At 46.6% G+C, this 17,936-nt stretch overlaps 1 protein-coding gene across 2 annotated transcripts in view; it reads right to left on the bottom strand.

Moving 5' to 3' along the window:
• The window catches only part of ICA1L (islet cell autoantigen 1 like), an 804,678-nt gene that overhangs the window by 75,080 nt on the left and 711,662 nt on the right, over nt 1-17,936 (bottom strand). For both annotated transcript variants that reach the window (XM_069615515.1, XM_069615516.1), the window contains exon 12: nt 1,328-1,432. In XM_069615515.1, coding sequence (XP_069471616.1) covers nt 1,328-1,432 — 105 coding nt within the window. The remainder of the gene's footprint in view (nt 1-1,327; nt 1,433-17,936) is intronic.

A 17,936-nucleotide genomic window follows, 5' to 3' on the forward strand; every position in this document is an offset into this window, starting at 1 on the left:
TGCATTCTAACCCCAGCTTTACCATTGAACCATAAAAGCTGTGCTTGAAGTTAGTTGCGGTTACACATGGAGTGTTGGGGACAGGTTTCGGTAGCAGTGTTTGGAGCTTCCGGATAAGGCTTATGACAGTGGATAGTAGCAAAAGGAGCAAATTACTGAATCCCTCACATATAAATGCAGGTAGCACCCTAGTTCGGGATATGGAAGTTCTTCACTTTTCAGACCCTAAATAGCACATATCCAACCTAAATAGAGCCTACACTTGGCTTTTTGTCCCTTAGCTCCCCCAACAGAACTGATTCCAGTGATCTCCTCTTATCTCAACGGTGCCCCAGCTTCTACAGCCATGATTTCAATGGGTGTGTGCTCATATCATTGATCCTGCAGATGTTTACGGACAACCTTATCCAATAGCAGGGTGAAGAGAGGCAGAGGGCTATGTTTAAAGAAAATATTGCACAGACACAATATTTAAATATGAGGAGATGGTGTGTTTCAATGCTCAAGTGTTTGACTTTGTCCTAATAAGTAGTCAAGGTAGGATCAGAGGTTGGGCTAAAATCTGAGAGGTCAAAAAGAGGGGGTAAGGTTTACATGCATGGTCTCAGGACCTCAATGTGCACAACCTAGTTGAGTTATGTGAGGATAGGTTATGTCTATCTCTAAGAAATGAATCCTTTGGAACATTTAGGGTTTGGCATGGAGTTTCATGGACTTTCTTCTAATGTAAGGGTGTCTGGGACTGAGGCAATTTAATCAGGTTCACCCATATTTCTGCTATATAATGTAGAACATAGGTACTTCCTTGAAGCTTTGCAAAGTCTCTAGAGCTTGGTATTGAAATTACAAATGTGTGTGTGTCCTATACATTGTCATTAACCTTTAGTGTTGGGTTTATGTACCTATGCTTCCAAAAGAGGGTATTTAGACTGTGAGGCTCAATCATAGCCAGTTTAGGGTGCTCGTTTGGAATCTCTGATCGAGTTTAATTAACAGAGAACACAAAGGATGTGTATTCAATAAGACCAGTCAGGCACTCTTCTGCATTAAGCTATTCTATGTTACTCGAGTTACTCCTATCTAAGCACAGCCCCAGGAGCAAAACCAGAGAGCAAAGTTATGTTGTGCTGGTTGCTAATTAGTCTTTGAATGCTGCTCCAGATTAGCTGAAGTATGTGGAGGGCAAGGAAGAGGATTGTATATTCAAATTCTTTTATCATGGAGCTATTTGATACAGTCAGCCAAAAAAATATTTTTACTCTTCTAAGCTCATCTATCCAATCCCTACAGGTCCCCTAGTAAAATTAGATCCTGAATTGCCACTTACGCTTTGGTGATTTTCCTGGTGGGTTCTGTGGAGTTAGTGGTTTGTTCACAGGTTGTGCATGGGAAGGAGGTGGCGACTGCACAGATTCTGGTTGGGAGGACCAATCTGGGAATAGAAAGTATTCGATTATAGTGTCTTTTTTTATGGTGATTAGTTCATAAACAAATGTCACCTTATTTATAATAACAAATTAAAAATTCATGATAAATACACATTAAAACATAACAAGTAATTCAACTATCCAAAATTGCATTTCTAGAAAATGTTAAAGAAATGCACCATATAATTGGTTCATGTGGTAGTTCATGGATAATAAATACTGTACCGATCAGTGCATTTTGTCTACCCTCTAATAAGCAAAACCGGAAGGACTCAAATTTAAGAGACGTGCATGTAACGTAATCGTCATTTGCAAAGCACCTTTTTCTCATTTGTATGGTCTCAAGTAGGTGAATGCCCACTGGGGACCAAAGTACAGATACAGCAAATTTGTCAGAGGAGTTTATAATGCATGTGTGCATTTTAGCCAATACAAAGGTAGGTGGGGTGGCAGAGTCCCTGCTAGTTACTCATGTCGAGCTGGTATATGGATTGGTGCTGTGAGGTAGTCTGGAGAATATACAGGAGCTGGGAGACTCATAATGTGTTCCGCTAGACCAGGGATCCCCAACGTGTAGCTCGGGAGCAACATGTTGCTCACGGCACCCTAAATTGTTGCTCGCCAGTTGCCCTGGGCCATGGTGTGAAGGCCTAGAAGGAGGTGCTGAATGGATGAGACCTCAGTAGCACTGTAGTCAGGACAGAGTCCTGGACTGTGCAAGAATGTTGGCCAATGAGCCGCTGTGTTTCCAGCTGGATTATTTTTATACATGCAAGATTTGTTTGGTGCCACCATGCACATAATTCTTCAGTAAATGTCCTTACTTGTTATGGTAGTGTCATTGCTAAAACCCTGTCATCTCCAGTTACTTTGCCCAGCTGACAAATGTATTAATAAGTACAATATTTGAACCATGTTTGTGTCATGGAGAAAATTGGCATATTCTGTTCTTTGGTACAACTAGTATGAGCATAATGGACAAGGAGGTGGTATGCATACCAGACTTCCCTTTATTAAATAATGTGCATGCACACTTTCTGTACAAGTGAGGTTTGTGTTTGATCCCACCATGTATATTTATCGACAATATTCATTTTGGTGTCTCCTGTATTTATTATTACATAGTGTCCTAGCGGAAAAATGGTAATCGTTTGATAACCTGCCCATCTAGCACATGGTTAATGGGCAGATACGGTAAATGCATGCCACATTTTTCATAATTAATTGCCCTGTATTCCAATCCAATTGATTTATTGTTAATAGGTTGAAACTAACAAGTCAATTAATTGATTCAAATACTCAGTTAACACCACCACACCCCTCCATGAAGTGGTCATCAAATGCTCAAAGGTTTGACCAATGTTTGCCACAACGTCTTGTGTAAAATCCCTTTTGGGCAGAGTACATAGGCTCCAAATAATTGAGAAAGGTATTATTGGTATTCCTAACCACTTTTTCACCAATTCAACAGCCTTCTGGAGCTTTAATACACACCATTTGCCATAACATTCCCAAATAATTCTCAGGAGGTAACCTCCAAAGGCCCAATGAAGTGATCTTTAAAGGCTACCTAGTAATGACCTGAAGTACTAATTCACATTTAATCGTATTTCTCCATTAAGTCAGCAATTTAAAAACATGTTTCATATTTTTCATACAATTCACACAGAACAAGCCCAAAATAAAAAAGCAACTTTAACATAATCAAACTTGCTATATATATACAAGTCTGAACATTACTATTAATTATATATAACATAGCTTCCATGCATTCCACGCTTATGCAAAACAGAGAAACAACAGCAAATGAACAGAAAATGAACCAAATCTTTGACTCCTATTTTGCAAGCGCACTTTGTGCTTCCTCCTGCACACTTTCTCAATTTATTGGGGAGTGGGTACATTTAAACGTACCATTACCACCAGCCTCCTGCATTCTGGGGATCTTATTTGACAGATTTCTCCTTGCCATCTTCTATGTGTACGTAAGTCTGTATATAAGGCTAAAGTGGGCAGCCTATGTATATTTTGGACATCTGACTCTTTTTCCATTGGACACGCTCTAGCTTTTGGAGCTATTTTGAGGTCGCTTAATGTACCAAATGTAGTTATATTGCATCCCTATCCAAATGGACAGTGCCTTACAACCGCCTATAACCACAAGTATTTCTCTTCACCAGGGGAGGCTACAATTGCACTTGCACTGAAATTCACTTTGATTAGCAGAAAATCCCAGATGTGCTTTTAAAAAATAAGGAACATTCTTAACTGGCCTGACACTTTCAAATTGAACACCCCCAATTCGGCTCACAAGGGGCTAGCAGGTGTATCTGCAGAGAGACCTGCTATTTGGCACAGGAATTTATTTTGCAACCTCTCCAGGAAATGACAGTTCTAACCACGCTAGATTTTGCGGCCTTAAAATCATGGAGCAGACCTTTGTCTTATATACCTCCAACTTCTCCAATCAGGATGCAGCAAACCTGAAATAACAATGTAAAAAGCCATTTAATCATTAATGATGCCTTTTCAGCTATCTTCTTAAAATGATAAAATGACTGACGCAAGCACTGCTCTTTCAGAAGAGTAGGCTCAGGTAAAAATGAGACTGCCCCTTGATCTCTACATTCATTTAAAACTATCTACAAGGTTTCACCCTTTGCCTGAACACCATCATTTTTGTTTTTATTATATTTAATTTCAAACTGTAATTCCCAAAATAGTAACTTGTGTTTAGCAGGCCCTTTTGGAGACCTGCTAGGGGCAAGGCCAAATTAGTTGTGTCTTCTGCATAAGGAAGCATGCTATAAAGTGAACCCTTCCGGTGGAGGATGGATTAACTTTCCTAAGAGAAGTACTAGAATCAACATCCAAAAGGAATACATTGGGACCAACTGACATCTTTATTGGTGTTGGAAAACAATGTATAATTCCACAATCTTGTATATTGGACAGATGTTGAGATGTCTGCGTATCACGTTGGATAAGACTTAAAAAACCATTAGTGACCTGTAAGAATGTAGAAGTTGGACTCAGACACAGTGGGCTCATGTTGATTGACATATACTTTTATTGAAAGTAAAAAGGGTGGGGGACTGTGGAACTCACTCCTGCCTTTCCCTAAAGCTAAGAGGAGTTTCCCTTCCTCAACCAAAACTAAGGAAACTGCCAGTATGTCTTGTCTAAAGTAAATAGTCCACTGTCACAAGTCCGAAGCCTATTTCCAACCCTCACACTATTTACTAACCTATAAAAAACAAAATGTCTTCTTAATTCAGAAGAATAGGTTGTAGATCCAATCAAAGAGTTCCAAATAACACAGGTTCCAAACCCAAAGTTCTTAAATGTAAAACAAAGTTCCATAAAGTTCTTAGATATTTCTCTGTTGCACAAACTTCGTAGCAACCAGGGGCAACAACTCCCTTGTCCTGGTTCCTTCTCTTGGCAACTTTCTATTTATTGGACCACAGCCAGGGGCAATGACTCCTTTGCCCTGGTTCCTTCTCTTGTAGGTCCTAGATCTCTGCCTTTCTCTCTTTCTGCTTGGGCCAACTTGGTTCACTTCCCTGCCAAGTATGGTCCTTAGTAAATTACTCTGTGGTTTCCCTTCTTCTCATGGGATTGTGCCCCAGACCCCTCTTTATGTTTGGGAACTGGGAGCCCTCTTCTCCCATGTACCACCACGAGGAAGATGACTTGTGTGGTTCTCGTGTAGTGGGTCCCAGACACCTTCTTTGTGTGTGGGTACTGGGAGCCCTTTCCTCCCAAGTACCGCCACAAGGAAGAGGACTCATGTTGCTTTCGTTTGGTGGGTCCCAGACCCTTAAGTTTCTCTTGTTGGGGGACAGACATGGTTCACATGCCTGCCAGGTACTGTGACTATTAAAATGCTGACTGCACCGTCTTAGTTTCCCACCAGCCAGCCTGAGTGCTTCCCTTTGTAGTGGGCTCTGGTCTGCCCAGGAACACTGAAGTGTCAATCTTTCCCAGGACAGCGTGGTCTTCCTTTCACGCACTTCCCTGTCTGCAGGAACACCAGGAGCTTCTCTCTGCCAGTTCGCCTTTCGGTCCTTCCACTGTGGACTGGCCCTTGTAGTTACAGCTCCTCTCTTGGCATCCTGGTGTGCTTCCTTGCACTTTCCTGCACCGTGCTGGCTCCTGCAGCTCCTTCATGGAGGACTAGACAACTTCTTCCTGAGTCCCTCATCCTTTTCTACTATGCATTGACCAATGAGCAGCCAGCAACAACTAGACTGCTCATTGTGGTTCTTAGGAGAACTCTTATGCCTCCGCTCCTCCTCTTCATCCCAGTACTTATTCCAAGTTGTCTAGAATGCTCATGTTGGTTATGCAGAACACTCTACATTCCTCCATGCATCTTATTTGTCTCAGTGGTTGTCAATAACATATCTTTCAACTCTTCCCCATTCTTCCTCTTCTCAGTATTTCTAACCTTGATCTCCCTTGGGTCAGTTGTGCTCTTCATAGTCACAGTACTTATCTAGGGAAGGGGTTGTTCTTTGGGTCATAGGAATGGGGGGGTCCTAGGGTCTGGTGATTGGCGAGTATATTGCGTTCTCAGGGTAGGGTTGTTCCTAGTCCCAGGAGATTTTTTCCCTGTGCACCACCCTCAGGGGAACTATTGTACCGAGGACGTACCACCCTGGCCGCTTGGGAATGGTCTCCCCCCATAGGGGAGAAGGGACAGCATCCACAGATTTGTCACAGACTCCAATAAAATGTAAATTCCGCCACATTATGTTTCTATCAATCAAATACCGACAAAATCCACCCTGGAGTGCTACGAACTCCATAATTGGGGACTAACACCGCCAAACCACCACTTGGAATCTGGCAGTGATACCGCTGGACCAAGTGGCAGTAACGGTACAGTTGAGATGCCACCAAACTCGTAATAAGCCCCAATGTCCAGTAAGCGAATTGGCCTATAACCTTGAGGGGCTGGTGGTCCAAGAAATACTTGTCTGATGCCACCAAACTCGTAATAAGCCCCAATGTCCAGTAAGCGAATTGGCCTATAACCTTGAGGGGCTGGTGGTCCAAGAAATACTTGTCTAAGGGGATGGCAAAATGCCTGTCTTGACAACAGCAATAAACATAAAACGGTTTGGTGTCCTTCAAAAAAGCTCCCATTTTTTTCTCAAATTCTTTTTTTGTCTTAGCGCAATTTTTTTATGCCATTTTGAAACTATAAGTCTGACCAGCCGTGTACACACTCCTCATTAAATCATGGTTCAGTTTTCTTTTCGAGATTCTACATTCTGCATCAAACCATGGTGCATCCCTTTCTATAACCTGGAACTCCTCAACTTGGGGGCACGGTTTGCCAATAGCTCTGTCCTGGATAGTTTCTCCTAAAGACTTTCCTTTGTGGCTTCTGAACTGTTCAACAGTTTTAAGAGAATATGTTAATTTCTTCTGAATTAGTAATTCTTTCCAATGCCTCTTTTTCGAGCATAGGCATCGCCAACCAGCTTCTCTAGCTGTCAGATATCTTCTTCGTGGTGCCTACCCTGGCCATTGGAAAATGAACTCAAGAGGATTGTGTTTACTCTTTGATCAATAAGAAATGTAACATTTCATAACATTCCTGAAGAAAAAAAACATCCACAATACAGTCATCAATGACTGTGGAACAGTATTGCCGATCTTGCATGCGTAGGAATGCACCATTTGCCATTAAAGATCCCATAGATTCCTAGGCATAATCTCAGCCTCCGTTTGTGGCCATTTGTACTGTCCATACATTTGCACTAATATTTTGCTCGGGAACCTGAAACTCCTGGTAATGTTTATTTACTCCTACTCTATTTTTGAACAGCTGGACTGGTCCTATATGTCTATAAATGTACTACTTACCACTCAATTTCCTCAACATTCCTTGTAAACAACCACTTAACGTCAAATGTAGTTAATGGCCTTGCACATTTTCTTGACTAGAATAACACGTGGTCTAGATAACTATTAAGTACTGCAAATTAAATGTTCTATATGCAGTTTTAATTTTGTTACATTTCTAATTTGTGTTGCAAACAATTTGTCCGCCAACTGTGCGCCGATATATTCCGTCGAAAAATGGATGTTGCTTACCATTTAATTTGATATGCCAATTTTGCTCATTGCGCACAAAAGGTTGGGGACCCCTGCGCTACACCAAAGTTTTGACGTGCGGGATAGCTGCATTCCTATGGCAGAGGTGTTGTGCGATGTGTCTGAGTAGTGTGTGATAGATGCGTGTGGCTGGGTGGCCGTGCCTTCGGCTATCTTCCATAAGCATATATTTATTTAATTGTTCATTTATAATGTGCTTAATACCAGCTTTGTGGTTTCTAAGCGTGGGCTCAGGATTCAGACCTATGCGGCGCTGTATGGTTTTGCGTCCAAGACAAACGTGTAGCCCCTGGGCTATCCTTCCTCATCATACATACCGGTGTGTCCTGGCAGGTTTCTAAGTTTCGTAGATGCAGCTGAATTGAGAAGGGGTGTGTTAGGGAGAATTATCAGAAATATGCTAATTCCTTTCTACCTTACAGACTCCGCGCTCTTATTTCTGGACTTTGGGACTTTTAATTTCTAACCTGGAGAGAGTGAGACCTTTTTCCCACTCTCTCATGTATTTTACTGTGATTTGAAATCTGTGGTTCTTTTCACTTTGGAGTCGGACCAACTCCATAGGCATCATCTCTACATTGTGACACACAGCACCTTCAGTGCAGTGCTACAGGGAGGTCTCTTAGATTTTGCAAAGGTTTAAATACCTTCTCTTGGTGAAACTGTTTTCCAAGAGTAGTGAAGTGAAATTGACTTTACTTGCATTGTGTAACTTTCTAGACCCAGCACACACTATCTTACAATATGGTGCTGCAGGGGTTACTTAGTATCCCCTTTGTCTTGTTTTACATGTAACAGTCTTACTCTTTAATGGCTGGTGGCAGTGGTTTACTTTTTCCTACCATTGTGTGTTTATGCCGTGGCCTGCAAATGCAGCTGCAGTAAAGCACCCATGGGTGCCCATTTTGTCAAAATGACCTCAGTCTTTTATTTTGTTCACCATTTCTTTTTGGAAAAGTCCTTCTTGAGATTTACTCTGCATGCCAAACCAGGTTTGGTCCCTGTATTCGTTTTTTTCTTTGGCTGGTGAAGCCCGCCTCTGGCTCCAGCATGTATGGCAGGGCAGGGAGCGAGGGATGTGCCCGAAACTCCCTGTGTTTAGTCTCCTTGGTTACAGGAATGCACCAAAAGGTGATTGGCTGGAGGGCTGTCCTTGCAGGATATCCACCTTGCTCTGTGATTGACAGCTATGCTGCGAATGAATGGGAGAAACCTGCATAAAAGGCGAGGCTTTGGGGGCGTGGCTTGGCACCATGACGGATGGTCTGGCCTGGTGAGAGCTCCTGGCCGAGACCACGTGTCTAACCGAAAATGCCCCAGTGAAAATAAAATATCTGTTTAGCTACGTGGCGCCCTGAAGAGCCGAAAGGCTGCTGCAGCTAATGTTCAACTCTCAGCGGTCCTAGCCCTGGGGAGACGGAGTTCGGAGCGAGCTCCTCACTGAAGCGGATCGGAGCACCTGGGGACCCACAAGATGGCGGACGGCGCCAGGGCCAGAATCACCCAGCGGATCCCGCAGCCTGAGCAGCCCTGACGGTGGGAACCTCTAAAGCGGCTGCACTGGCGGCCCCGCTCCGGTCCCCGACAATCCTGAGTGCGACCTCCGTTGGGGTGCTCACCCCGGAGCGGCAACTTGCATAGCCACTGCACGGACCCGAGCCAGCCCAGCCATAGAGGACCAGTCTGCTCCAGCCAACTAGGGGGCAACCCAGCGCCTCAGCCCGCACGGGGGTCAACACATCAGCCATGAACTTGCACGGCCGCGCATAGCCGCTGCCCGGACCAGATCCGGTCCAGACACAGTGGACCAGGCCGCTCCAGCCAACCACGGGGCAACCCAGTGCCTCAGCCCGCCCGTGGGCAAACACACCAGCCACAAACCACCTACCGCTGTGAGCCGCAACACCAGCCGACTCCAGCTGACTCCCCGAGGGTGGGGTTTGTGGTCATGCACACCGGTTAGTTGTATCCATAAGGCTCCAGAGTCGCAGATGACCGTTAGGTGTTTGATTATATTGCGTTGGTGTGCATTTGTGTAGTGTCAATGGATTTATGAACTATGTGCGGGGAGTTCCCTCTAATGTTGTTTACAGAGTCAAAGAGTTGGGTGCTGGCATTAGATGAGTTCTCAGTGTGTCTATGTGTAGTGTGGCTAGTCTCTAGTCGGGTATAGTGGCGTTGGTTATGTTGGAGGAGCAGGAAAAGGGGACATTGGTTAGTAAATCTGTTAGTTTGACAATGCCTCTGAGGTGCGTCTTCGGTTGCCACTCAATGGTATCTTCCAACGTTCTTGGTTGTTGTCAGTCAGCAAATCCCACCTCCTCTCCAAGCATGGAGGCTGACTTCCCCTGCGCGTTTGAGGGCAGAGGGTTGGTTGTACCTAGTGTGTTTTCCGGGTTACTCAGCAGGGATTTAGTTGTAGCAGTTGGGATTGGACCTGTGGTGCTGTTGGCTGCTGAATGGGTGCACAGCTGGAATTATAATAAATTGAGGATGCGGTGCTCGACCGGGGCGACCCTAGTTATGTGGGTGGGCAAATGTTAGGGTAGTAAACTATGTTAGTGATTCAGCTTCAGGAATACTATAGTTATACCAACATTGTTACAAGTACACACCTTGCAACATATGTAACTTAATTCTTCTCTCAAGAAGAACAAGTTACTTCTTACCTTGTAACGTTCTTTCGACGGGATGTTCCTCCGACGTATTCCTCATCTTAGATATCTCCTTCCAGCTCTGCTGGCCTCGGAATAATTTTTCTCTCTAGAGGGCGCTGCGTGTCGACGTCCTTCGAGTCGATGTCCCTCGACAGCCGCCATATAGATGCCGACGTCATCCTGGCTATAAAGGCCGCGCGCAGCGCCCGTTGCTCAGTTCTGTTTTGTAGCCCACAATAATGCTTTCTGGACTAAACTAATCACCCTGAAGGAGCGTAAGCTGCAACAACAAGGGAAGTAGAACTGCGGGGATGGATGGGAGGGTCGATGAGGAATACGCCGGAGGAACATCCCGTCGAAAGAACGTTACAAGGTAAGAAGTAACTTGTTCTTCGAAGGGATTGTGTCCTCCGACGTATTCCTCATCTTAGATATGCTCCCATAGCAGTATTCTATTATTGGAGGAGGGAGTACTGACTTCATGCTGTCTTCTATTGATGAATAGAATGCAGTACAGCCCTTCCAAACCTAGTCTCTTGACTGGAGGAGGAATCCAAGTTGTAAAATCGTGTAAAGGTATGGACAGACGACCATGTAGCGGCCGCACAGATGTCTTTAAACGGCACACCTCTTTTGAGGGCCGATGAAGCTGCAATACCTCTGGTCGAATGAGCCCTAAGGTTTTGAGGGGGCTCTTTTCCTGCCAATTTATAACATTCCAGAATGGCTAGAATGATCCATCTGGAAATGGTCTGCTTAGTTATTGGTAACCCCAGCTTGTGACCTGTGTAACCTACAAACTGCTGGTCTGCCTGTCTTATCTTGGCTAGTCTACTGATGTAAAAACTTAAAGCCCTTCTAGGGTCTAGCCTGTGTAACCTCTCTTCCTCTTTCCCCGGGTAAGGAGGAGGATAGAAAGATGGTAGGGTAATCTTCTGAGTGATATGGAATTCAGAAACCACCTTTGGGAGGAAATTAGGCTTCACTTGCAGGACAACTTTGTCTTTGTGAAAGATAGTGTGAGGGGGTTTACAAGAAAGAGCTTGTAATTCGCTCACCCTTCTAGCAGATGTAAGTGCTATTAATAAAACAGTTTTAAGGGTAAGGAATCTTAATGAACAAGAATGGAGTGGTTCGAAAGGTGTGCCCATCAGGAATGTTAGGACTAAGTTTAAATCCCATAGGGGAACTTGGAATGGTCTTGGGGGATAAACATTGGTTAACCCCTTAAGAAATTGTATTACCAAGGGTAACTTGAAATAGGATGGTTCTTCCGCAGTGCGCTTAAAGATGGATAGCGCTGCGAGATAGCCCCTAATGGTGCCAACTTGAAGGCCTGAATTTGCCAAATATAGTAGGAAGGACAAAACCATTGGTGTACCACATGAAAAGGGGTCGATATTCTGTTCTCTACACCAGCTGCAAAATCTGTTCCAACGGCAGCAGTATAAAGACTTTGTTGCTGGCCTCCTTGCCGAAAGCAACACCTCCATAACATCATCAGGGAGGTCCCAATCCTTGTACCTCAGATGGAGAACCTGACCTCCCTTCTGTGAGAGTAGGTTCTCTCTGAGTGGAAGTCGAATTGGAGGGCAGATGGACAAGTCTAGAAGGTCCGGGTACCACGTTCTCCTGGCCCAATCCGGGGCAATTAGGATCATGGTTCTCCGGAATCTTCTCAACCTCCTGATCATTTGAGGAATGACAGGGACCGGTGGGAACGCGTACAGAAGCGGAAACTCCCAGTCTACTATGAACGCGTCTCCCAGAGCTCCTCTCGGGGGAAATTCCCTTGAGCAGAACAGATCGAATTTCCTGTTGAGGCTGGTGGCGAACAGGTCTACCTGAGGGGTTCCCCAAAGGGCGAAGATCTCTTGAAGGACTTCCTGAGCTAGCTCCCACTCGTGGGAGATTGTGCTCTGCCTGCTCAGAGCGTCCGCTGTCAAGTTCTTCTCTCCGGCTAGGTGAACTGCCGATAGAGAGATTCCTTCTTGGATTGCCCAAAACCAGAGCTGCATCACCTCTCTGCACAGGGGTAGTGATCCTACGCCTCCTCTTTTGTTGAGGTAATGCATGGCCACCGTGTTGTCCGTCATTATCAGGACGTTTTTCCCTTGTACAGCTGGCAGGAACGCCTTCAGCGCAAGTCTGATGGCTCTCAGCTCTAACAGGTTGATATGTAGTCTGGACTCCGATGGAGACCAACGACCGCTGATGGTCAATCCTTGGCGTGGGCTCCCCACCCCGTGAGTGAGGCATCCGTGACTACTGTAATCTCCGGCCAGGGTTTCCAAAACTGTTCTCCTTTCAGAATGTTCTCCTGACAGGCCCACCACTGAAGGTCTCGAGCTACTCTGTCGGGAACCTGAAGAAGATCTGTCATTCTCCCTGAGAATTGTGACCACTGAGTCCTCAGTGCCCACTGGAGGGATCTCATTCTCAGGCGAGCCTCTGGCACTAGGAAAATGCAGGATGCCATGAGGCCTAGCAACCTCAAAAAGTCGAAGGCTGGGAGACGTTGGGCATGTTGGAACTTGGTAACCATCTGTAGAATATCTTGAGCCCTCACCTCTGGTGGCGAGGCTTTTCCCAGGGAAGTGTCCAGGATCGCTCCTATGAACTGGAGTCTCTGCGATGGTATCATTTGTGACTTCTTTAAATTGAGGGAGAAGCCCAGTCTGTGAAGGGAGTGGCACACGTGATTTAGCTGGATCTGAGCTTGTTCCGAAGAAACAGCCCTGATCAACCAATCGTCCAGGTAGGGGTAGATGTGAATTCCTTCCCTCCTTAGACTTGCCGCCACTACCGACATTAACTTGGTGAAGACCCTCGGGGCGGAGGTCAGCCCAAATGGCAGTACTCGAAATTGATAGTGAGAGTTGCCAATTGAGAACCGCAGGTATTTCCTGTGTTTGAGATGGATAGGCACATGGAAATAAGCGTCCTGAAGGTCCAGAGATACCAACCAGTCCTGGAACTGAAGGGCCTGGAGGATCTGAGAAAGAGTGACCATCTTGAATTTGTCTTTCCTGAGGAATTTGTTCAATTGTCACAAGTCCAAGATGGGTCTCAGTCCTCCGTCTTTCTTCGGAATGAGAAAGTAAGGGGAGTACCAGCCCTTGTTCCTCTCCGCTACAGGTACCGGTTCTATGGCACCTTTCTCTAGCAGGTCTAAAATTTCCTGCAATAGGAGCGGATCTGGAGCTTTCTGAGAGCTGATCCCCGGTGGATGACTCTGAGGTATACGTAGGAAAGGTAGGCAGTAACCTTGGGCAACTGTTTCCAATGCCCAAGCATCTGACGTGATAGCCTGCCATACCGCCAGATGTTGAGTCAACCTGCCTCCTACAGGTGTCCTGTGAGGGAAGTCCTCAGAGTGGTTTTGGGGCAGCTGATGCAGATCCTGATGGTAAAGAGGCACATGCTGTTGCTGCGGCTTTTGAATATCTACCTCGTCCACCTCGGGTAGTTCTTCTTTGTCCCCTTTGAGCCGGTCGTCCTCTACCTCTTCCGAATGCGGAGTAGAAGCGAAAGGACTTGCCCCTCGCAGAGGTTCCTGTGGGACGAAAAGGTGTCTGACGGATTGCAGCTCCTAGGGATTTTGCTGCTGCTTTTGAAGTTTGCAGTTTCTCTAAACTGTCATCCGCCTTTTTCCCGAACAAAGAAGAGCCATCGAATGGCATGTTCAAGAGCCTGGCTTGCACATCTGGGGCAAAACCAGACTTTCTCAACCAAGCGAATCTCCTGGTTGTTGTACTTGCCGCCATTGCTCTGCTGATACTGTCAGCCGAATCAATGCCCGTCTGGAGGGATTCGCACATAGCGTCTTTACCGTCCTGTATAATATTCAGGAACGCATCCCTTTCTTCTCCCTCCGGGATGCAGTCAGCCGCTGTAGAAGCACACTCCCAAAGTGTATGGCTGAATCTAGCAAGGGTGCAAGTAGCATTAACAGATTTTAACGCCATGCTACATGCCGAAAAGACTTTCTTTGCCATAGCATCATATTTTTTATCGTCCCTGTCCTGTGGGACGGTAGGATAAGCCGCCTTGACATCGGTAGAGGATGCTGCCTGTACCACCAGACTTTCTGGGGATGGGTGTTTAGACAAAAACTCTGGGTCTGTAGAGGATACCCTGTACTTTGTAGACAGTTTTTTATTTACTGCTGGTACGACATCTGGGGTTTCCCAGTTTGTCATGATCTTCCTCTGAAGAGCTTTATGAAAAGGCACCACAGGATCCTCCTGTGGGCCTTTGTCAAGAATATCCGTGAGGTCATCTTGTTGGAAAGATTGTGAAGGTGCAGACCACCCCATAAACTCTGTGATCCTGGCCATTAAGGCTCTATAGGGGGTTTCAGCATGTTCCCCCAGGTCTGGCCTAGCAAACTCCACCTCAGGGGAGGTGTCTAATCCACTTGCCTCATGTAAGGAATCATGAAGATCCTTTAACCTGCGTTCTTCAGAGGAAAATTCCTCTCTAATTGGGGTTACAGGTCCCTGCAACTCAAATGTGTCTTCCTGTTCAGACAATTCACCCTCTTCCAATATTGAGGACATAGTTCTCAATTGTTCTGAACTCATAAAGGGGGTAAACCCCATTTCCAAGGCAGAGGGTGCCGAACTTGTCATAATCGGCCTCGAAAACGTCAATGTCGTCGACGCCGATGTCGAAGGCTTCGAGCGTGGCGTCGAAAACAAAGGCGGAGGCCTCGAAGACCTCGACAGAATTGGGATTCTACTCGACAATCTTGAAGCCATCGACGTCGAGGACCTGGGGATAGACACTGGGTGTGTCGTAACCGTGACTTTTCTTGGCGTCGACACCGGCGTCGAAGCTGGCGTCGAGTCGACAGACTCGTGTGTCGAAGGTCCCTTCGACAACGGCGTCGAAGACATCGACCTCGACGTCGACGGCGTCGACGGAACCTTCGAGGAAGGTTTGGAGGTCATAGTCCTGCTCGAGGGTTCGTGACGCGCTCGAGAGGTTTCCTTCGCCGGGTACTGCGACTCGCGGCGTTTTTGACCTTTGGGTCTTTCGACCAGAGCATCGCTCTCGGCATTCTTTGAGGGGGTCGAGGCCGCTTTCTCGAAGACGCTCATCATATTTTTGCGGAATTCCTCCCATTCAGCCCGGGAACTATGTTTCGTGGGGCACAGGATTCTCTTTGGCGAAACAGAGGAAGAGGAAGACAGAGAAGGGGATCTTCGACGTTTCCTCTTCGAGTGCTTCGATCTCGAGGAGTGATGAGACCCAGTCCGAGATCTGAAGCGCGAATGGTGACGAGGAGACGAATGTCTCGACTTCGTCGACGAAGAAGAAGCTTTAAAAGTCTTACCTTTCTCCAGCTTCCCCCTACGCTCCTTCAGGGCCTTAGCTGTCATGGACATACAGTCCTCGCACTCCGAACAATGGTGTTCAGCTCCCAAGCACCACAGACAAACTCTGTGAGGGTCAGTCAGCGACATCTTTTTCCCACAATCTCGGCATTTTTTGAAGCCGGATCGAGGAGTTGTCGGTTCCGACGAAGAAGCCATCGAGTACGGATCGAATAACTCGAGGTAAATAGGTTAAACCTGACAAAACTGAGCAACGGTATTCCGAGGCACTGAGTAAGCGCGGAAAAACGGAACTGAGCAACGGGCGCTGCGCGCGGCCTTTATAGCCAGGATGACATCGGCGTCGATACGGCGGCTGTCGAGGGACATCGACTCGAAGGACGTCGACGCGCAGCGCCCTCTAGAGAGAAAAATTATTCCGAGGCCAGCAGAGCTGGAAGGAGATATCTAAGATGAGGAATACGTCGGAGGACACAATCCCTTCGAATGATAGTTACAACAACAATACTTTTAAGAATAGTGGAACACAATTCTAAGGTAAGCAATAACTTTTCAAAGGGGCAGTAGACCACTCCTCGATAAGTAAGACCCAGGATACACATTCGAGTGGGATGGGGCTAGCCGTCCTACAGAGACGCTGACCCACACAAGGAGTGGCCTGCAACGTGGGATGGACTGCAGAGTCACAGACGTTGGCCGGGGGCCTCAAAGGACCCTTCTCCCTACGACCGTGAGGCTGCGCTAGGGGATGAAGAGGCAGACACCCTGGAGGGTGCGCAGAGCAAACATGGTGGCCTGCTGGTGATTGGGTCCCTACCAGCCTTTGCTGGGTATCTATTCTTACTGGTCTCCAGGGGGGTGCCGAACAGAGCCCACTCCCTGGGACCCGACGGTCAGTCCGAATTCACAGTGATTCTTTGCTCGGAACCTCTGGCGACAGGGAAGTCCAGCTGTACTCGTGGGTGTACAGCGGCCCAGCTAGAGGCTCCGATAGTGGGGCCCAGAGCAGGGTAGTGGAGCGCAAGGCACCCCAATCTCACGGGTGACCCCAGGAAGGGAGAACTCATGCCATGCAACGCAGGAAGGATCGCAGGCCGGAGCAGTGGAGACCTGGCTCCACGCTTGGGGCTATGAAGGCTGTGGTGCATGGCGAGAAAATAGTCACAAGGGGGTGTACCAGTATAGTGAACTGGGGTTATTGCTCCACTTTAAGCCCTTGCTTGAGAGTGAAGATACAGGGCTCAGCAGGCTGCACAGAGACTTCGGTGTTACCGGTGGAAGCCCTATAAACGCACAGGAGGCCCACCTGCACATCTTTCAGTGGTTTGCGGCCCCCGGCAGACCATACATGAGAAGCAGAAGGTGGCAGTTGCGGCCTTACAAAGTATATAAGGGAGGCAGTCATGGAGGGGACTGGACAGGGACGGCTATGTGTAACACAAGGATAGACACAAATTAGGATATTGGTGGTATGATAGCAGAAATTAAGGCTGTTCGCAGTGATATCCAGTCATCAATATATGATCTGTGAACCAATGTTGAGACAATGGCGAGTGATGAGTAAAATAGAGGACCTAAAGAGCAATCAACTAAATGCTGGCCTGGTTAAGATGAGACTGGACACTTGGATGCCCGATCTTGAAATAAGGGAAGAAGAGATGACCTTGAAGCTCAATGACCTGGAAAACTGGGAACACCGCAAATAACATCTGGATAATTGGGCTGAAGGAAAGAGACAATGAGACACCCTCCTAAGTGGAGCAGAAGGTTCAGCATATCATAGACCTCCTGTTTCAGGACGAAGGTGGGCAGACAGTCCACATAGAAAGGGTGCATAGAGGTGGGACAGCATACAGAGGTTGCCCTAAATCAATCATAGTGAGATTACTCTACTACAAGGAGAAGACGGGGGTGTTGATCAAAGCTAAACCGATGCAGGAGTTGGACTATGAGGGTGAGCGCTCCAAAGTTAAAATCTTCCAGGACTTGTCAGGCCTCACCTTATGACGGAGGGACTTCCGCCCTCTCACACGGTGGTTTACGGTCCGTGGAATTAGTTAAAGTGGGCATACCCATTTGCACTGCCGTTTGAAATAGTACTGGAGGAATATAGAGTGGCCACTGTGGCGGATGCCGAGCAGGCCCTTCGCCACCTGAAGAAAGAACCAGAGAGCTCTGCAGACCATAGGGAGCATGGAAGGAAATGCAGGAGTGACAATACCCTCAAACTTGTCTTCCAAGAGGAAAAAGGAGGGAAAGAGGGCCAGAAATTAATTAAATTGAGTGGACCCTCTCCTGTGAAACTATCCTTAAACAAGTCCTTGGGGCCAGGTCATTAAATAATCAAATAGTTGCTTGACTATAAGGTGAAGGATGCA

The sequence above is a fragment of the Ambystoma mexicanum genome, chromosome 9 (assembly GCF_040938575.1).
Source record: "Ambystoma mexicanum isolate Mex_15411 chromosome 9, UKY_AmexF1_1, whole genome shotgun sequence".
Classification (NCBI taxonomy): Eukaryota; Metazoa; Chordata; class Amphibia; order Caudata; family Ambystomatidae; genus Ambystoma; species Ambystoma mexicanum.